Source organism: Lemur catta, chromosome 21 (assembly GCF_020740605.2).
Source record: "Lemur catta isolate mLemCat1 chromosome 21, mLemCat1.pri, whole genome shotgun sequence".
NCBI classification, from domain to species: Eukaryota; Metazoa; Chordata; class Mammalia; order Primates; family Lemuridae; genus Lemur; species Lemur catta.
In genome coordinates this window covers 33,928,253-33,949,652 of record NC_059148.1, presented here as the reverse complement: position 1 = coordinate 33,949,652, position 21,400 = coordinate 33,928,253, and the positions used below count along the sequence as shown (strand labels likewise).

General features: G+C 55.6%; 1 protein-coding gene across 6 annotated transcripts in view; it reads right to left on the bottom strand.

Moving 5' to 3' along the window:
- Nucleotides 1–21,400, bottom strand: part of MGLL (monoglyceride lipase) — an 81,922-nt gene that overhangs the window by 6,224 nt on the left and 54,298 nt on the right. For 5 of the 6 annotated variants that reach the window (XM_045534251.1, XM_045534256.1, XM_045534252.1 and 2 more), the window contains exons 3-6: nt 18,787–18,893; nt 6,397–6,533; nt 4,871–4,981; nt 1,180–1,269 (exon numbers count right to left, since the gene is read on the bottom strand). In XM_045534251.1, coding sequence (XP_045390207.1) covers nt 1,180–1,269; nt 4,871–4,981; nt 6,397–6,533; nt 18,787–18,893 — 445 coding nt within the window. The remainder of the gene's footprint in view (nt 1–1,179; nt 1,270–4,870; nt 4,982–6,396; nt 6,534–18,786; nt 18,894–21,400) is intronic. The other variant, XM_045534255.1, reaches the window with a different exon arrangement.

Genomic DNA, 21,400 nt, shown 5'->3' with positions numbered 1-21,400 from the left:
CTTAAAGGCAAATGTTGGTGACAACCGCTAGAACGTGGACCAGACAGAGGGTGACGACAGGGAATCGCGGTGACTTTTCCTAGCCGTGATCGTGGTGTGGAGCACACGCGGACGCCCCCCGTCGGGCCCCGGAGTGCTCAGGTGCGTTGGGGACCGCGGTGTGGGTTTGGCGATGACTTCTTGGCTATGACCCCAAAGGCACAGGGCACGGAAGAAAAACCGGACAACCTGGGTTACATCAAAGGAGCAAAAAGGCGGCCACGGATTGGGAGGAAATTGGCAAGTCGCGTCTACAGGTGACGTTGAACCCGGAGTAGGATCAGAACTCCTGCGACCACGACGCCAAAGCCCACAGCCCCGTTGGAAGCGGGCGAAGGACGTGAACAGACATCTCACGCCTGTCATCCCAGCACTCGGGGAGGCCGAGGCGGGAGGATCGCTCGAGGGCAGGAGTTCCAGACCAGCCTGGGCAATATAGCAAGACCCCATCTCTACTAAAAATAGAAAGAAATTATCTGGACAGCTAAAAATATATATAGAAAAAATTATCCAGGCGTGGTGGCGCATGCCTGTAGTCCCAGCTACTCGGGAGGCTGAGGCAGGAGGATCGCTTGAGCCCAGGAGGTTGAGGCTGCTGTGAGCGAGGCTGACGCCACGGCACTCTAGCCCGGGCGACAGAGCGAGACATTGTCTCAAAAAAAAAAAAAAATTAAAATAAATAAATAAATAAATAAATAATAAAAAAAATAAATTAAAAAAAATTTTAAAAAAATAAATTAAAAATAAATTAAAAAAAAAATCAGCCCTAAGACTTTTGCTGGGAAGAGGAGTTATTTTTTCCCACTGTGGCTGCTGAGGAAAGACCCCCCCCCCCTGGTGGCCTTCGCTGCCTCTGCCTAGCAAAAGCCCACCCGGGAATGAAGCCAAACCGGGGGACAGGAGAGCTGGGCAGAGACAGAGGGACAACAAGATTCCTGAGCTCCTGGATCCAGCCATGCCTGAAGCCCTTCCGTTTCCCGCACCGCTAAATCCCTCCTTTTGCCAAAATCGCTTCGACTTGTGTTTCTGTCCCTTGCGGGTCACCGTGTTTGGGACACAGCTCGGGCGTCACGATGAACCCTCCCCTCCCTCCCGGTTCACCCAAACCCCACCTCCCGATGTTTCCAGAAAGCCTCTCACCTCCGCCTTGTTCCGCGACAGCACACTCGAGTCGATGGGGCCCAGGGACAGGTTCGGCAGGACGAGGTTGAGCACTTTGGCAGCCAGGATCTGGGCGGGGAGGGAAAGACGACAGAGCCGTGAGGACACGTGGGAGCCACGCCCGGCTCTTCCACTGTGACAGTTCACGGTCAATGAAGGAGAGGCGGACGGTCAGGCTGGACCCCAGCCAGGCTCACGCCCCGACACTGAGCACTTGACACTGAGCACTCGAGACCGAGCACTGGAGTCTCCATCTGACTCAGGCAGCCTCGATTCTGCACGGCTGTCCCTTCCCGCGACCGCTCAGGGGGGTGACAATTTTTTTTTTTTTTTTTTTTGAGACAGAGTCTGGCTCTGTCACCCGGGCTAGAGTGCCGTGGCGTCAGCCTCGCTCACAGCAGCCTCAACCTCCTGGGCTCCAGCGATCCTCCTGCCTCAGCCTCCCGAGTAGCTGGGACGAATGACAGGCACGCGCCACCACGCCCGGCTCACTTTTTCTATATATTTTTAGCTGTCCAGATCATTTCTTTCTATTTTTAGTAGAGACGGGGTCTTGCTATATTGCCCAGGCTGGTCTCGAACTCCTGACCTCGAGCGATCCTCCCGCCTCGGCCTCCCAGAGTGCCAGGATGACAGGCCTGAGCCACCGCGCCCGGTCCCTGCTGTGGTTTTACGACTTGTTGAGTTGGTGACACTCCTGGCTCATGACGGGAGGGGCAGGGGGCTGGGGGAGCCCTGGGCGGAGGAAGTGGTGGATTTGGGGGGGATGGAGGAAGAGGAGACGGGCGAGCCGAGCGGGGAGGAAGCAGCGGCGGGGGGGGGCGCAGGGAAGACCCCACACCGGGACAGGTCACCCTGCCGAGGTCACGCTCCTGCCGTGACCGCCCTCAGCCTCCACCGGGAGCCTCAGCCGGGGGGCGTCGCTCACGCAGGGGGACGAGGGATCCAGGGCCTCAACGTCCTTGTTGCCCGTCCCGTCCACACATGCAGGGTCTCCGGATGGTCCTGCGGGTGCGGGGACAGCCTTGGACCCCGCTGCGGGGACAGGAGCTCCGGGCCGGGACCCCCGCCGGTCCCCACGCCCCCGATGACGGGCGAAGCCGGGTTTATGCAACCTCAGGGCTCCCAGATGGCAGCTCCACCCGGACCCCACTTTCTCCCCCTCAGGACGAGCTGGGGGGGCCAGAACCTACACCGCGTGGCCGGCCACACGGTCTCGGGACCCCAGCCCGGGCGACGCAGGGCAGGGGACAGGAGGGGACGGAGGCGGCGAATCTGAACTTGAACGTTGATTGTGAATCTCCGGGGACGCCTGGGAGCCTCAGTTTCTCCATCTGCAGAACAGACGCACCTGGAGGCGGCTGGCACGGTCGCGGGAGAGACCGACTCCCGCAGGGCTTGTCCCCAACGTCCGGCTCTGGCCCCGCAGAGCAGCTCCATGAATATGTGACCCAGCGCGAGGACGTCACTCGCAGTAGAGACGGCGGGAGAAGCGTGGGACCCGCAGTGCTGTGACATAGGACGGCGTCACCCCTACGCGGACTGCTCTCCCACAATTGAAGTCAATGCCACGATGGGCAAGAGGCTGGGGACGTCGGGAGTGACATCACGGGCTAGCGACAGGACAGGTGGCTCTCTCCCGAGGGACTCCAGCAGGCTGGGACCCTCGGCCTTCTGTCACAGGACGGCCACGTGGGGGACACCGGAGGGTCACAGCAGGTTTCGTTGGGACGGAAGACGCACCTCGAGGCCGACGTAAAACCGACAGGGCCGCGGGCTTTTCCAGGGCGCCTCGCGGAGGGACAGGAAGGACACTTGTCCCCGGACACAGAGCAGAGTGCAGCAGGGAGGGTGGTGGCCGTGGTTTGGGGACGGTGACCTGCCCCTCACATCACGAGTGTCTGGCAATCCGCACCCCCACCTGGCAGAGGGCAGCAGCCAGTGTCACTCCGGGCCGAGCTGAGCACCTGGCCGGAACCCCGGGACCCCCGGGGACGAGCCCAGGGGTCCAAGCAGGGTGACAGGCAGAGGTCGCTGAGAATGAGTCTGACGCCCGCAGCCCCGAAGCTCTTCCTGGGGGGACTTGTCTGTCCCCAGAGGTGCCCAGAGAGGAAGGGGCCCGGCCACCCGCAGCGTGTTCCTGTGTGATGTCCCCAACGGGTGCAGGTGACAAGCCCGAGGTGAGCTGAGGACAAGACGGTGGCAGACTGAGGAGATCGGGGCCACCCTCGGGGGTCGCAAGCGCAAACCCCTGCAGACGACGACCCCGAGTTCCGTCGGCGGGAGACGCGACCCGGACGGGGACCCACCAGACCCCAGGGTGGGACCCTCGGTAGGTCCCGACGGGGAAGCAGCCAAACCCCACAGTGAAACCCCCAACGCCCCAAAACCTGACACGCCGACTCCCCCATCTGTGCAGGAAGGAACGAGGGGCGTGTGGGGTCCGACTGCAGGGACGCGAGGGCCACCTGGTGGGTGACATCGGCCACCCGCCCCCGACCCGCAGGCGGCCCCGATTCAAACCCACTGTGCTTCGTGGATGTCCCCAAATCGAGTCACATCCGACCCAGTGCTCTAGAGCCTGCTCTTGCTCACTCTCTGGTGACGAGGGCCCCCGATCACCTGTCCTCCCCACCACGGGGGCCTGCGTCCCCTCCCACCTGCGGATGAGGAGGTGGTGACTCGATTTCCCCGGTTTAAATGGAAGCCTGTGTCCCTAGAGCCGGGCTCCGGCCTCGGTAGTGGGTGGCTGGAGCACTGAGGACATTGGTGACAGGTTTGCACTCTGGGGTCCCGAGGAGAAAAGCGGGGTGAGGAAGGGGCGTAGGAGCCAGCGCTGTCGTTGGCGGGGTCCTGCTGCCACCGAGGGGGAGACCACGGGTGGGGGCACACTGAGGGGACACGGCTGCCCCCGCCCGGCACACCTGGCCCCGGCCCACCACCCCGACCCTCGACCCTCGCTGTCCCGTGAGAGTCCTGGGAAGTGGACACGGAGTTGGGGGGGAGCACTCCTTGGGGACAGAGGTGGGGGGGAAGGAGCACTCCCCGGGGACAGGGGTGGGGGAGAAGGAGCACTCCCCGGGGACAGGGGTGGGGGGGTGGAGCACTCCTTGGGGACAGGGGTGGGGGGGAAGGAGCACTCCCCGGGGACAGGGGTGGGGGGGAGCACTCCCCGGGGACAGGGGTGGGGGGGAGCACTCCCCGGGGACAGGGGTGGGGGGGAGCACTCCCCGGGGACAGGGGTGGGGGGGAGCACTCCCCGGGGACAGGGGTGGGGGGTGGAGCACTCCCCAGGGACAGAGGTTGGGGGGGAAGGAGCACTCCCCGGGGACAGGGGTTGGGAGGATGGAGCACTCCCCGGGGACACGGGGACTGGGGTGGGAGGGACACGGCACAGCAGCCCAGGCCTCCGCGTGACTTGCTGACACACACGTGGCCGGGGCCTGACACCGCGTGTGACCCTTCCTCCTCCCCAAACCGGCCCGGCACAAACAGGCAGTCGTTTTCCTTCTGACCTCAGACGTCCAGGCCCTGGTGGCAGCCGCGGCTGACACTTGTCCAAACCGTTTTGCACAACAGCGTCTGACGTCCAAGAAGGGACTCGGCCCTTCCACCCCGATCCCTGGGGACCCTGGGTGACTGAGGTGCAGGGACCGGGAAGCCCTTTTACCTTGAAAGTCGTGGCGGACTCGGGACTGGCGAGGACCAGCGGCGAGATGAGGACCATGCCCGAGAAGTGGCCCGGCCTCTCGGCGGCCGTGAGGATGACAATGGCTCCTCCCTGCAACGCCAAACGGGCACAGTTGCTGCTGCGTTTGTGTCACAGCACGCACACGCGCTTCTGACAAACGTGACCGTCCCGGCCACACGCCCTGGGGAGGACCAGCTGGGAGCACACGCCATCCCGTGTCGCATAAACTAGATCTGCCTGGGCAATGTAGCGAGACCCCGTCTCTACTGAAAAAATAGAAATTAGCCGGACAACTAAAAACATATAGAAAAATGAGCCGGGCGTGGTGGCGCATGCCTGTCGTCCCAGCTACTCGGGAGGCTGAGGCAGGAGGATCGCTTGAGCCCAGGAGTCTGAGGCTGCTGTGAGTGAGGCTGACGCCACGGCACTCTAGCCCGGGTGACAGAGCGAGACTCTGTCTCAAAAAAAAAAAAAAAAGCGCCACACTATCACACTCCTACTTGTCCCCAGCCCAAAGCCAGCAGACCCGGCTTCACCCATCCCGACGGGCTTAATAGATTTTTTTTTTTTTTTGGTGGGAGGTCATCTGATGCTAATAACATGTTGCTACACTTTGTTCCTGGTTCAGTAAAGGTCCCAGAAATTTCGATTTGAGGCCTGAACTCTAATCTTTTTCTTTGCTGCCCTCGGCAAACAAATTCCTTTGAAGAGGGCCTGGTGAGTCACGCCTAGAAATGATAAAAAAATCAAAATAGTGAGACGTGTCATTTAACAACTCGGCAAGTAGAATTAAAAAAAAAAAAAAATTAAAAAAATATTTTAAAAAAAATTTTAAAAAAAGTTAAAAAAAATTTAAAAAAAATTTTAAAAAAAATTAAAAAATATTTTAAAAAATTTTTTAAAAATTAAAAAATTTAAAAAAAAATTTAAAAAATATTTAAAAAAATTTAAAAAAAAATTTAAAAAATATTTTCAAAAATTAAAAAATTTAAAAAAAAATTAAAAAATATTAAATAAATATTTTTTAAAAATTAAAAAAATTAAAAAATTTAAAAAAAATTAAAAAATATTTTTAAAAAATTTTAAAAAATTAAAAAAATATTTTAAAAAATTTGTAAAAAAATTAAAAAATATTTAAAAATATTTAAAAATAATTAAAAAATATTTTTAAAAATTAAAAAAATATTTAAAAAAATTAAAAAAAATTAAAAAAAATTAAAAAAAATTTTTTTTAAAAATTAAAAAAATATTTAAAAAAAAATTTAAAAAAATATTTAAAAAAATTTTTTAAAAAAATAAAAATACTCGGCCAGGGTTTTCTGATGGCGGGATTTGGCCTGGGGGCTGCTGGTTTGAGGAGCCTGTGATTTAAAGATATGTAATCGTAAAGGTGGATTCTTGGAGGAGTCTAAACGGCCCGGGGGCTCCGAGGGCGGGTGCAGGGGTGCAGGGTCGGGGCAGGGCCACCACCAGGCCCCCTGCGAGGCCCCTGGGGGTCTGCTCACCATAGAATGGCCCAGAAGGAAGACGGGAAGCCCGGGGTGCTCTTTCTGCATGAGGTCCACATGCTGCAGCACGTCCCTGATGAAAACGTGGAAGTCGGACACCACCATCCTCCCTCCTTCGCTCTGGCCGTGGCCCACTGGAAGGGAATGGGGGACAGGAGAACAGCGGTCACCACCCGGGTGACTCACTCCCGGATGCCCCGACGCATCACCCCTTCAACCCTCCCTCCGCTCTTGCGATTCTTCTCCCCGCTTTTTCCACATCAGGAAACGGAGGCTCAGAGAGGTTAATACACTTGCCCAAGGTCACACAGCGAGGAAGTGATGAACCGGGGCGTACGTGCTGCGAAGCCTACGCTGGGGGCGGTTTCCAAGGAGCAAAGAAAGGACGGGCCCAGAGAGGGTCTCCCGCGCCCAGCTTTCTGCACGGGGGGGTCAGGAGCAGGACTGCTCCACGAGGCTAGAACTTTCCAGTGTTTTCCCGGCTCCTTGACCCTCACGGCTGTGTTGGAATTTAGCCTTTCCCCAGGCCCAGCGGCATCGAGTTCTGTCCCCTCTCCTGACGAGTTCTGTCCCCTCTCCTGACAGCCTGAGGTGACGCGGTAAGACAAGCACAAAACAAGCTCGAATAATCACGTGCGCTTAGTAGATGTCAACGCGGCTGCAACAAAACGCGGTCACAGTCTGTCCCCCTCTGGGTTTTATCTGTCACGTATCTGCTCACTCCCCCTTTTGTCCTTGTCTTAGGGTCCCCTCCACGTCGGTCGCTATGGAAACAAAATGACCTGCAGGCTGTATTCCCACTCTGGCCACGCACCGAAGAGACTCAACTCCGTCTTGCGCTCGTGGGATTATGTTGCCTTCAGCTGCCGAACAGCTGCAGTTAGAACCCTCTTCCCCCGGACTCATGCATTCATTTATTTTTTATTTATCTTAGAGACGGGGTCTCACTGTACGGCCCAGGCTGGATTCGAACTCCTGGGGGCTCCAGGGATCCTCCCAGCACGACAAGTGCTACGGATTCGCTGTGTCTGCAAATGTTCTGGATTTTGGCCGGGCGCGGTGGCTCGCGCCTGTCACCCCAGCACTCTGGGAGGCCGAGGCGGGAGGATCACTCGAGGGCAGGAGTTCGAGACCAGACTGGGCAAAGTAGCAAGACCCCGTCTCTACTAAAAATAGAAAGAAATTAGTTGCACGACTAAAAATATATATAGAAAAAAAATGAGCCGGGCGTGGTGGCGCATGCCTGTAGTCCCAGCTACTCGGGAGGCCGAGGCAGGAGGATCGCTGGAGCCCAGGAGGCTGAGGCTGCTGTGAGCGAGGCTGACACCACGGCACTCTAGCCTGGGCGACAGAGCCAGACTCTGTCTCAAAAAAAAAAAAGTTCTGTATTTTGCTGCTTTAACATCTTGGGCCTTGCTGATCCTGGAGGGACTGTCCCCCTTCTGTCCCCCACCCCACGCCCCTCCAATGCCACCTTCTCCCCGGGCCAACAGGAGGGGCAGCTAAATCCCAGAGACGGGGCGCAACTGGGTGACAAGAGCCGGCCTTTCCTATCCAACCCAGCCAGAGCGGCCCCCACACCCCAACTCCCTCCTTTATCTCCTTTATCCGACTCCCACACTCCAGGCCACTGTCCCCTCCCACCACCCCCTGCCCTGATCACCCCAGATCCAGGCACCAGACAAGCCGGGGCAGCCCTGCACCCCGGAGCCCCGAAATCACCCAAGCTCATCAATCCCGAACCGGCTCACCCCACTTCACACGCTCCGTCCCGTGCAAACCACGGCCACGGCTCCTGCCACAGTCCCCTCCCGTGTGCCACGTGGCCAGGGCTGCTGCTTCCCCGCCGGGGCGTCCGCTGCCAACTGTTTCTAGAAGAATCTCTCCCTTCGTGACAATCATTTCTGTGTCTTCCCGTAGCTGATTAGAACCCGATCCTGGGCACCCCGAAAACACTCCGGCGCTGTATCTGATGCAAAATAAACTCTCCGTAATTTTTTTTTTGCGGAATGATTAAATAGTCGCCTACAAAATATTTGTAGGTGAAGACAATTTTCCATGCGTTGCCACGTGCAAAAAGAGAGTTCCCGGGGAAGCACGGCAGACGACAGCTTGTGGTCCCATGAATGTGACAACAGGAAGCCCCTGGCATCTCATTGTCCCTTTCTCAGAAAACCAGTCTCAGTATTCATTTGCTTACGGAAGCAAACGCTGGTCACACGGAGCCTTGGGTAAGGACGCAGAAATTAAGCATTAAAAAGGTCCCTTGAGGTTTTGTGACAGTTTATAATTTCCAGAGCACTTTTCCCGGGAGTTCGTTTCGTCTCATCCTGGCAGGTGGGTGTGACTTAGGGAGTCGTCCCCCCGTTTTCTAGCTGAGAAAACTGACCCCCCCCCGGGGGCAGAGTAAACGGGGGCTGGGCAGGGACGGGAGTGCAGGTTGCAGACTGCACACCCGGGGTGGTCGCTAGCTCAGCTCAGCACAAAACACAGGCGGGAAGCAGGCGGCTGGGAGATTGAGGAGCAGGAAACAGTCACCAAAGGCTACATGTCCGTGAGGCCACCGAGGTCATTTAGGGACACCTTACCCGGTGGCCTCTGGAGGTGGGCAGCTTCCCCAGCCCAGGCCCGTCCGAGCGGAGCCGGGGGGAGCGGCAGGTGGAAGGAGGGCTGGGGGCAGCGGGGTGGGAGGGCAGAAGGGTGGTGGTGACTTGGGACGAGGCCGCCTGAGACCCCGGGGAGGACAGCGGCCTCTACCCAGAGACACGGGAGGCTGAGGAGGGTTTTAGGTACAAGAGCGACATTTGCATTTTTCAAAGAATCGGTCCGCTTTTTTTTTTTTGAGACAGAGTCTCGCTCTGTCGTGTGGGCTAGAGTGCCGTGACGTCAGCCTCGCTCACAGCAACCTCAACCTCCTGGGCTCAAGCGATCCTCCTGCCTCAGCCTCCCGAGTAGCTGGGACTACAGGCATGCGCCACCACGCCCGGCTCATTTTTTATATATATGTTTTTAGCTGTCCGGCTAATTTCTTTCTATTTTTAGTAGACACGGGGTCTCGCTACATTGCCCAGGCTGGTCTCGAACTCCTGCCCTCGAGCGATCCTCCCTCCTCGGCCTCCCCGTGTGCTGGGATGACAGGCATGAGCCACTGAGCACGGCTGGCCTGATTTTTTTGTATTTTATTTAGAGATGGGGTCTTGCTATGTTGTCCATGCTGGTCTCCCCAGAGTGCTGGGATGACAGGCACGAGCCACCACTCCCGGCCGACGTTGCTTCTTAAAAACGGAGAAATCCCAGTTTCCCACCCAGTTTTCCAGCGAACGCCAGTGGGGGGGGCGGGGGCTTGTTTTCCGCGCTCCCGTGACGTCCCACGGCAGAGAGGCCACCAGTCTTGGCATCACGTCGCCGAGTGTGCGAAAGCAAGACCGACAGCGAAGGAAAAGGCGAACGACCACATCCACGTGTCCACTTTTGCTGTCCCTGGACGGGTCGCTTTGGCCATCGGCTGACATGTTCCACAAAACCAACCGTCGGGGCAGAGAGCGGGGAACAAAGGGAGGCTCGAAGTCCAAGGTCAAAGGGACTGTGACTTTTGCAAGACGGGGTTTGGGGCAGGTCGGACAAGCGTGGCGTGCGGCCTGCAAACAGGAGGCCTTGGTCCCTTCTCTCTCTTTCTAGAAATTCGCAGATGGCACGAAGTCCAGGATCACAGCTTGTTGGCCTGGAAAATAGTTTTGTTTCCGTCAACAAAAGCCATTTCGTCCCGTGCTGTTGGCTGCAGGTCCGGGCCACCATCCGGGGAGGCCGGGGACAACACATGTTTCTGCCCGGCCACCTCCGACCCGGGAAGCGTGTTTCTCCTTGGAGCCCGCGCCGGCGACATTAATGTCTCTCCTAATTGACGACAGCTTGAAAAAACAGGGACAAAGATGCCAGAATGCAGCATATGGGCTAAAACGACACATTGCAACTCCAGATCTTTTTTGGTTTTTTTTGAAGCTGTTGCGACATGCTTGATTGTCATGGAACCAACGACAAAGGCTTGGTTGACGGTGTGGCATTTGCAAAGCGATGCGTCCTCGGGGTTGCAGAGGAAACGGTGTGACAAAATGTCATAACCGTGGGGTTTTTGGGGCGTCTGGCAAGATGATCCTCCTTTTGTATTGTCCTGCAGGGGACGATTTGGGTTTCAGAGATCGGAGGGAGGCTGGGGTAGTGTCACGATCCCGTGTGGCACGCCCGTGTGGCACTCTCCCGTGGATTCTGTCTCCCGTGGGGCTCGGGGCAGTCGGCCTGGCTGGAATCATCCAGATGTTTCCTGCAGAGCTCTCTGACCAAGGCTGCACAGGCGGCAACCGCTCTGGCGTGTAAACAGGCAGCAGCTGGGGGCTGCAGTCACCGGCAGAAACTTCCAGAATGCGGTGACATCAAGGAATTAAAAGTCTCGTAGCAGAACAACAGGATGTAAATTCTGCAAATTCCGAATAACGCCGGCAGCACAATGCAGAACTGCATGAGACCGACAATCCCAGGGGCTTTCAAACTTCTGGAAAATGTTTCGTATTAAACAAAAACCTTCCATACTGTGTATACTTAGAACCAAAAAAAAAAAAAAAGGAAGGGGGGCCGGGCGCGGTGGCTCACGCCTGTCACCCCAGCACCCGGGGAGGCCGAGGCGGGAGGATCGCTCGAGGTCAGGAGTCTGAGACCAGCCTGGGCAATGTAGCGAGACCCCGTCTCTACTAAAAATAGAAAGAAATTATCGGGAGAGCTAAAAATATGTATAGAAAAAATGAGCCGGGCGTGGTGGCGCATGCCTGTAGTCCCAGCTACTCGGGAGGCTGAGGCAGGAGGATCTCTTAAAGCCAAGAGTTCCAGACCAGCCTGGGCAGTATAGCAAGACCCCATCTCTACAAAAAACAAGAAACATTGGCCAGGCGTGGTGGCACATGCCTGTAGTCCCAGATACTCGGGAGGCTGAGGCAGGAGGATCGCTGGAGCCCAGGAGTCTGAGGCTGCTGTGAGCGAGGCTGACGCCACGGCACTCTAGCCCGGGTGACAGAGCGAGACTCTGTCTCAAAAAATAAATAAAAAAATAAATAAAAAGTAAAAAAATAAAAATAAAAAATAAATAGATAAATAAATAAAAGTGGGAGAAGGGACCGACAAAGAGATTTGGCAACAGTATGTCAAATTAGGCAAATTCCTGATTTGAGCCGATTTTACAGAATTAAACTGCTTTGTGCATGTCCTTAAGATCGCTGTCATTTGTGTTAGAAAGTAGCTTACAGGGACTACGTTTTGACTAATGTATTTGCTGCTACCCCCGTAAATCCGCCGGCTGGCCGCACCCCTGCCAGGCAGCAGAGAGAACACGGTTGCCAGCGTCGGGTCTGGGTTCGAATCCCGGCTGCTACTTTTCAGCTTGAGTCCATCCTCCAGCACGAAGCCTGGCCGCTGAGGCCACACAGCCTTGGCTTGCGAATGCCACCCTCTGATTGTCTCATGATGGCACCAACTTTCCAAAACATACAGGGTTTTGCAGAATCGGGGACAGAGAACCACGGGGAATGGCACGGAGAATGCCCCACACGGCAGGTGGAGGCCGGGCCCTGGGGGGACTCGCAGGGGGCATCTGTCCGTCCTGTTGGCAAACCACAGACGGGTTCCAGCACATTCTACTCTCTCACACCAACACACACGCACACGCACACACCCAGGACTGGAAGGATAGACCGCGAAAAACGGGGCGCCGGTTGTCATGTAACCACATTAGGGCTATTCTAATTTTTTTCAGCCTTTTTTCGTATTTCCCAAAATTTCTACAATGAGCTGGTACTTTGTCAGGGCGGGGAAAAATAAATGCATTTTTTTTTTTTTTTTTTTTTTTTTTTTCCAAAATCGCGCTGGTGCCAGTGCACAGCTACAGAAAGCGGGGAGACAAAATTGCCCAGATCGGCAATCAGCCGGCAATCATGCCACTCGGGAGAGTGGCTGTCATCGGGGACGGGGCATTCATGCGTGAAACTCTCTGTCCCTGCTCGGCTGGGGCTGTCGGCATGGAAATGAGTGAGTCGCGTGTGCATTGTGTGCGAGGAGGGGGGTAAAGGTGACAATCAACCTGGAGGGCCTCGTAACAGGGCAGGGACGCCCCCGCCAGCCTGGGTCAGGGCCTTCTAGACAGTTCCCTGACCACCACCCTGACGTCCCTGCGAGAGAAAAAAACTGACCATCAAAAATAGCTGCAAGGCCGGGCGCGGTGGCTCACGCCTGTCACCCCAGCACTCTGGGAGGCCGAGGCGGGAGGATCGCTCGAGGTCAGGAGTTCGAGACCAGCCTGGGCAATGTAGCGAGACCCCATCTCTAGAGGGCTGCTCCGTGGGCCCGGGTGTGGTGGGACCATGGGTCCTCCGGCTCAGCGTGGGGGGGCTCAGGCCTCGGTACCCCGGCTCAGCAGCTGAGGAAGCCAACCCGGGGGCAGGGGGAGGGGACGCCATCAGAGAGGGGTCTGGAGGGGGCATCTTGTGAGCCTGATTTTCAGGCGTGTGTAGACGCACACCTGCATGTCCCGGATTCTTCAGAGAGCACCGCTGTGTAGACATGTGGCTTTCTCTTCCAAAATCCACCCAGCTCACCCGAGACGGGGTGACATAAGAGGAACATGTTTGCATGAGCGGGTGGGGGTGTTTTTTGGTTCTTCCCAGTGGTTTTGGATGTCCCCGAATCTCAGATCAGCAGCCCGTGGGGACTGGGAGGGGGAAGTCCTGCCCGACACGGGGCCTGCTCTTCCCGCCCCCAGAGCCCCGGCTACTGGGGGGATCCCCCGTGCATTGCCCAAGCTCAGAGCGAAAAGAAGAAGATAGGGGCCGGGCGTGGTGGCTCATGCCTGTCACCCCAGCACTCTGGGAGGCCGAGGCGGGAGGATCGCTCGAGGTCAGGAGTTCGAGACCAGCCTGAGCAAGAGTGAGACCCCGTCTCTACTAGAAAAATATAAAGAAATTAGCCAAACAACTAAAAATAGAAAAAAATTAGCCGGGCGTGGTGGCGCATGCCTGTAGTCCCAGCTACTCGGGAGGCCGAGGCAGGAGGATCGCTTGAGCCCAGGAGTCTGAGGCTGCTGTGAGCGAGGCTGACGCCACGGCACTCCAGCCCGGGTGACAGAGCCAGACTCTGTCTCTAAAAGAAAAAAACAAAAATAAATAAAGACAGAAAGAGGCAAATAACCTCATACCAGATATAAACTCAAATTCGGGATCTATAAACTCAGCAGACTTACATCAGAGGCTGCAGGCTGGGTGCTTGGCCGTGAATGAAGAAGGAAGACGAGGAGGGGGACCCTGGGGTCTTGCAGGTGGCGTGACCCCCGTCCTGTCCCCCACCCTCGGAGTCCGGCCCCGTGAACTCTTCAAGCACCACGGGGCAACTCACTCGGTTATTTTTATTCTCTGTATTTACTAAGGCGAAGAAACACGGTTCACACATTTCTGCAAACATGTCAAAGCAAAACGGAGGACGCGTCAGGTGCTGGCGAGCTATTTTGGGACACACCCGGGGAAGGGACCTTGAGTCATCTCTAGGTTGGAAAACACACACGCATATAGGACGGTTTTTTCCCCCCCTTGAATTTCCTGAATTCTGACTCGGTGGAACCCACCCTGCCGCCCACAAACATTCCCCTCGAAAATTCCTCTTCTCGCGTAGCCCGGCTGGGTTTGAAAAAAGAAAATCTCTCAAATGTTTGCAAATAATTAACCCACCGCTAACCGGCTGAGGATGGTGGATCCTTTATGCTTTGGGAGTCTGGGCTCCAGCAAATTGCACTGCTCCGTGGGGCATGGCAGGAAGTCAGGGGAAGGAAGTTTCTAGAAGAAATGCATCTGGCCCCCCCAGCCCTTGTTCCCGGAGTCCTCCTGGTCGGTCCCCTGTCGAGTCAGGCCAGCCGAGGAGTTGCCAGTGAGTCACCAGTTGCAGCCCCAGGGACGGCGTGACTCCTGGGGACCCCCAAGTCGCCTGGTGGCTCTGCCAGTGGCTTCCCAACGGCCACCCTGCCCTCCCCGCATGCCTGTCCCCTCCCCAGCTCCCAATGGCCAAGGGATGCAGGACAGACCCCTGGGCTTTGCAGGCCAAGAGTCCGCGGCCCGGCTGCTCCTTCTTGCAAAACAGTCAGAATCCAGCCTCAATGCCGGGTCGAGATTTCTACCCCGACAGGACACGGGGCAGGTGACATCTGCAGCTGTTTGCCCGTGTGGCCTCCTCTGCCCAGGGCTGGTTCTCAGCTTGGGCCCCACGTGCGAATCACCCGGGTGATTTCAAAATCGCAACGCCCAGGCCCGGCCAAAGACCAAAGAAACCAAAGCGTCTGGGCGTTGGGAGCTCAGGCAGGGGACACTCAAGATGCCCGGTGATTCCAACGCAGCCAGGGGGGACCCGCAGCCCTTGGGGACTGACACCCTCTCTCCTGCAAACTCCCACGCACCGGGAGACAGAGCTGAGCCAAGGTCCCTCGCGGGGAATGTTCTAAAGCACATTGCCAGCGGTAACCAGCTCCTACGCATGCGACAAAACCCAGCTGCTTAGCAGCCCTGCAGGCACTGCGCAGATGCAGGTGCCTATAGGCGCCGTGCCCGGCCTGGGTGCACCCCAGCCACAGGCCTGCAGCCCCTCCGCTCCAGCGTCGCACCCCTGCACTTACGGGCCCCCCGACAGGTGCCCACACACCTGGCCAGCAGACCCAGAGCTCCAGGGGCCGCTCTGCTGGACCTTCTCCGAGGTGACAAGACCCGACCGTGTCCCGCCACGTGGACACTTTAATGTGGATGGTCCACTTTTTTTTTTTTTTTAACTTTTTTTGAGACAGAGTGTCACTCTGTCACCCGGGCTAGAGTGCTGTGGCGTCAGCCTCACTCACAGCAGCCTCAGACTCCTGGGCTCAAGCGATCCTCCTACCTCAGCCTCCCGAGTAGCTGGGACGACAGGCGTGCGCCACCACGCCCGGCTAATGTTTTCTACATATTTTTAGTCGTGCAACTAATTTCTTTCTATTTTTAGGTGAGACGGGGTCTTGCTACATTGCCCAGGCTGGTCTCCAACTCCTGCCCTCGAGCGATCCTCCCGCCTCGGCCTCCCAGAGTGCTGGGATGAGATGACAGGCGTGAGCCACCGAGCCCGGCCTGGAGCCCAGATTTTTCTGCTTCCTCCTTCATCTTCCCGTTAGAACACGAGGCTGGAGCTGGTGCCCAGCTACTCATCCGGTCCCAGCTACTCCTCCGGTCCCAGCTACTCCTCTGGTCCCAGCTACTCGGGAGGCTGAGGCAGGAGGATCGCTTGAGCCCAGGAGTCTGAGGTTGCTGTGAGCGAGGCTGACGCCACGGCACTCTAGCCCGGGTGACAGAGCCCGACTCTGTCTCAAAAAAATAAATAAATAAATAAATAAAAATAAAATAAAATAAATAAAATGGTTTTTCCGAGCGCCCCCCAGGTCAGACAAAACAAATCAGGAAAAGCGTTTCCGGAATGCCACGGATTTGGCCAAGTGTCCCTGCTGAGAAGGTGTTCGATCATGAGACACAAAACGGTTGCTTGCGGCCCTAGTTGCAGAAGCACACGCTTCTCCTTCGGGGTATCCTCGAGAACATGACGCTGATGATCGCAAAAAAAATTTTAACGGAGGCAAACACAACGTAAGAATTGCCGAAGTTGACAATGACACGGTCCCCACCGTGAATGCCCTGAGCGTAAGCCCCAGATATTATTTCTCGAACCGTCTCACAAATATTAGGGGTGTAGTTTGCAAAGCACTAAAGATCACAACCGTCACGAGGAAGAACGTAGTGGATATTCTCAATGACGAGGACGCCTGTGTGTATTTGGCTTAAAAGGGGGGGCTCTTAGCAAGTGCAATTTACAGTTCTTTATGCACAAAATGCTTCCGGCAAGGTTTTTAGTTCCTGGGTAGCTTCTCTCTGTGCAGACTCAGTTTCCCGACTTGTGCAAACACGCCTGGGCCCCCGGAACTGCCCCACCCCCGTCCCTCTGTCCAATGATATCGCTTCATTATCTATTTTCAAATCAGATAACACAGAAGAAGCGGCATTTCTGGGTCTAGGCCAGGGTGATGGCCCACGTCCCCCTCTGAGGAGTCACCACGTTCGCTCACGGGGATTCTGCACTTTAAGGACAGTTCGGCAAAGAACTCGACGGGGAGACGCCCGGTCGCGGAGGACTCCACACGCACGTGGTCAAGAAACTACAGACCGACTCGGGCAACGGACGTCGCATTTGGATGGTTGTTGGGAATTTCGTGACGTGACGAAGAATCGAAGACTCAGCCTGCACATGCGTGTATGTGTGTGTATATCTGTGTATGGGTGTGTGCACACGCATGTGCATATGTGTGCATGCATGTGAGTACATGCATCTATGTGTGTCTTTTGTATGTATGCATGCAAATATATGTGTGCATGTGTATGTGTATATGTGTGCATGCGAGTACATGCATCAATGTGTGTCTTTTGTATGTATGCATGCAAATATATGTGTGCATGTGTATGTGTATATGTGTGCATGCATGTGAGTATATGCATCTATGTGTGTCTTTTGTATGTATGCATGCAAATATATGTGTGCATGTGTATGTGTATATATGTGCATGCATGTGAGTACATGCATCTATGTGTGTCTTTTGTATGTATGCATGCAAATATGTGTGCATGTGTATGTGTATATGTGTGCATGCATGTGAGTATATGCATCTATGTGTGTCTTTTGTATGTATGCATGCAAATATATGTATGCATGTGTATGTGTATATGTGTGCATGCATGTGAGTATATGCATTTATGTGCATCTTTTGTATGTATGCATGCAAATATATATGCGTGCATGTATATGTGTTAGGTGTGTATACGTGCACATGCATGTGTGTGCATGCATGTGTCTATTTGTGTGTGTATAAATGCACATGTATGTGTGTGAATATGCATGTGTATGTGTGTTTGTGTGTATGTGTGCACATGTATATGAACTTGTGTATACACGTGTGTGCATGTGTATGTCTGTTTGTATACATGCATATGTATTTGTGTGCATGTATATCTGTGTGTCTAAATGCACATGTATGTATGTGTGTATATTTGTGTATGTGTGCACATGTATGTGCATTTGTGTATACACACATGTGTGCATGTATATGTCTCTGTCCATGTGTTTGTATACATGCATATGTATTTGTGGGCATGCATATGTCTATTTGCGTATAAATGCACAAGTCTTGTGTGCATGTGTGTATGAATATGCATGTGTATGTGGGTATATTTGTGTATGTGTGCACATGTATATGTATTTGTGTATACACACACGTGTGCATGTATATGTCTCTGTACATGTGTTTGCATACATGCATATGTATTTGTGGGCATGCATATGTCTATTTGCGTATAAATGCACAAGTCTTGTGTGCATGTGTGTATGAATATGCATGTGTATGTCTATATATTTGTGTATGTGTGCACATGTATGTGCATTTGTGTATACACACATGTGTGCATGTATATGTCTCTGTACATGTGTTTGCATACATGCATATGTATTTGTGGGCATGCATATGTCTATTTGTGCATAAATACACAAGTTTTGTGTGCATGTGTGTATGAATATGCATGTGTATGTCTATATATTTGTGTATGCTTGCACATGTATATGTATTTGTGTATACACACATGTGCGCATGTATATGTCTCTGTACATGTGTTTGTATACATGCATATGTATTTGTGGGCATGTATATGTCTATTTGTGTATGTGTAAATGTACACGTGTGTATGAATATATATGCATGTATATGTGTATATATTTGTGTGCATATGTGCACATGCATATATATTTATGTATATACACATGCGTGCATGTATATGCCTATGTGTATGTGTAAATATACATATATGTGTATACACGTCCATGTGTGTATGAATGTGTGTGTGTGCATTTGTGCGTGTTTGCTGTTTTCCTGTCCCCGACGTGGCCCCTGGAGACTCTGTCCACTCTCCTGGTCTGAAATCCTCTGTCACCTCTCGTGATTAAACCGGGGTCTAAACTGTGCTTGACCTGACGACCCCCCCACCCACCTTAAGTCCCCGGCGGGGGGGGACCCAGGGCCTGTCTCGAGAGAAAGCACATTCTAGACGGGGACGAGGATGACCCGGCCGGCGACAAGCTCTTATGCCAACCCCCGACTCCGGTTCAGCTGAGGTTTCCGATCAGCGCGCCACAACCGCCGGCCGGGCATAGTTCTCTGTTTATGCAACTGCACGTTTTGCACTTAGAAACACCCGCGGAGCCCGGCACGACCAAGAAGGAGGAACGACAGGGGTGAGCCGGGCCGGGACTCACCGTGGTCGTGGGCGAACACCAGCAGGTCCAGCCCCGTCAGCATCCGCGCCAGCTCGTCATAGCGGCCACAGTGCTCCCCGGCTCCGTGGGACACGAAGATGAGGGCCCTGCGCGGGGACAGACAAGAAGCAAGGCCAGTCAGACAAGCCCAGACCACGGTGGCTGTACCGGGGCGGCACAAGGGCTCATGGAACGTCAGCAGGTGCCGGACACGAAGTCGCAGGCTCCAGGCGTTGCGACAAAAGGGGCTTTGATGCTAAAGCGCTGGGCAGAAGGGAGCCCCGATCCTGGGTGTCCCTGGGAGCTCCCAGGAAGCTCTATTTCCTTACCTGGAGGACAGAATAGCAGCTCGTGAGGGGACACGAGCTAGTTAACGTCAACACCCAATGCACAGCGCTGGCAGCCAGTGACACTTCCTGCCTTGGGGGCCACGAGGGGACATTTCGACTCTTTTTTTTTGAGACAGAGTCTGGCTCTGTCGCCCGGGCTAGAGTGCCGTGGCGTCAGCCTCGCTCACAGCAGCCTCAGCCTCCTGGGCTCAAGCGATCCTCCTGCCTCAGCCTCCCGAGTAGCTGGGACAACAGGCATGCGCCACCACGCCCGGCTAATTTTTTCTATATATTTTTAGTTGTCCGGCTAATTCTATTTTTAGTAGAGACGGGGTCTCGCTACATTGCCCAGTCTGGTCTTGACCTCCTGACCTCGAGCGATCCTCCCGCCTCGGCCTCCCAGAGTGCCGGGATGACAGGCGTGAGCCACCGCGCCCGGCCTGGACCCCAATTCTGATCAATCGATCTCTGCTTCCCCCCGCTGGCTGCCCGTTTACTTGTTCCATGGACCTGAGTCTGTTTTGCAAAACCCGTCTGGCACAGGGACATCAAATCATGTGACCCTTCTGCTGTCAACCCAACGGAGACCCCCAGCCACAGCGGAACAACCCCCCTCTGCAATACCCACCCCCCGTCCTCCTGCCCCTGCCTGGCTCAGGGGCTCCGCGGGCTCCTTCCAGACGTGCCAGGCAGGGCAGAGCTGCCCATGCCCACGGTGTAAATGCTCTGGCCGGGGCTGATCTCAAGGTATTAAGGCGATGTCACCGGTCACCCAGCTGAGAAGAGATCGGCATGACCGGGGTGGGGGGCGCTGGCCGGCTGCAGCACACGGATGCACGAGCATCCCGAACTCAGAGCCCCTGCGCCCTGGCCATGCCCAGCCCCGGCCAGTCTGACCAGCTCGTGCCCTGGGAGGGCGGAGGTCTTGTCTGTCCTGTTTCCTATTGTCACGACCCCAGCTGCAAAACACGCTGTTGCAAAGCGGGGGGCTGAGTAAGGATGGGGTGACCTCCCGGATGACCCCGCCACCAACGGGCCGGGATTCCTCTGCCCACTTTGGTTCCCCGGGGCTGGGAATTGCCCAAGCGCGGGGCGGGAGCCGGGCTGCCATGTGTGTCACCCATTGCTTTGGCCACACCCTGTTGGGGGGACGCTCCTTTCCTCTGGGCAGACCTTCCTCCTCCTCCTCCTCCTCCCCCACACACCTGCTGCAGGTAGAGTCCCCTGTCACCCTTCCGCCACCTCCCTCCTCTCCCCAGGCCCCCTGCCTCCCTCCCCCCTCTGACATTCCCCGACCTCCGCCGACGCAGAACATCAGCGGAATCGTCTATGCAGACGAGGCAGCGTCCACACCAGCCAGAAATGAGGCTGCGGGGCCGGCTGGCATCCTCTTCCTGGAACCCGTTTAACTGGCTGCAGCCGGTTGGGGGCCGGGGAGGAGGGAAGGATCCGCGGGGCGCAGCGCCAGAAGCAGATGGCCCGGCTGGCTCCCCGCCCGGGGCTGGGGCGGCCCCCGGGGACACGCGTGCACCCCCGAGACGGACGAGCCGCACAGCGACTCAGAATGCACGACCCGGGGACAGTGGGTCCCCTCCACCAAAAACTCACTTTTCGGCCGGGTGCGGGGGTGGCTCACGCCTGTCACCCCAGCACTCTGGGAGGCCGAGGAGGGAGGATCACTCGAGGTCAGGAGTTCGAGGCCAGACTGGCCAATGTAGTGAGACCCCGTCTCTGCTAAAAATAGAAAGAAATTAGCTGGCCAAATAAAAATATATAGAGAGAAAAATGAGCCGGGCATGGTGGCGCATGCCTGTTGTCCCAGCTACTCGGGAGGCCGAGGCAGGAGGATCGCTTGAGCCCAGGAGGTTGAGGCTGCTGTGAGCGAGGCTGACGCCACGGCACTCTAGCCTGGCCGGGACAGCCGGGAAGACAGCAGCGGCCACTGCTGCCTTGAATGACAGAGACCAGGGCTGAGGTGACAGGACCCTCCTCCAGCAATGAGGCCTCACCTGTTCCCTGCAGGACCTCGGCCCTGGCCGGATGCAGCTCCCAGCTCCACCTGCTCATCTGCAGACGGGGACGGCAGGGGGTCCCCCAGACAGACGCGGGGAGGGTCCAATGGCCAATGTCCCTAAAGCGTGTGGCCACAGCCTGGCACCAAGAGGAAGACCTTAGCCCCCTTCCCAAGTCACGCCAGGCCTCCTTAAAGGACGACCTGATGCCCAACGGAACAATCGTTCGCTTTGTAAGGAAAAATCCAGAAAGCAAAGGTTCTGTCGGAGGAC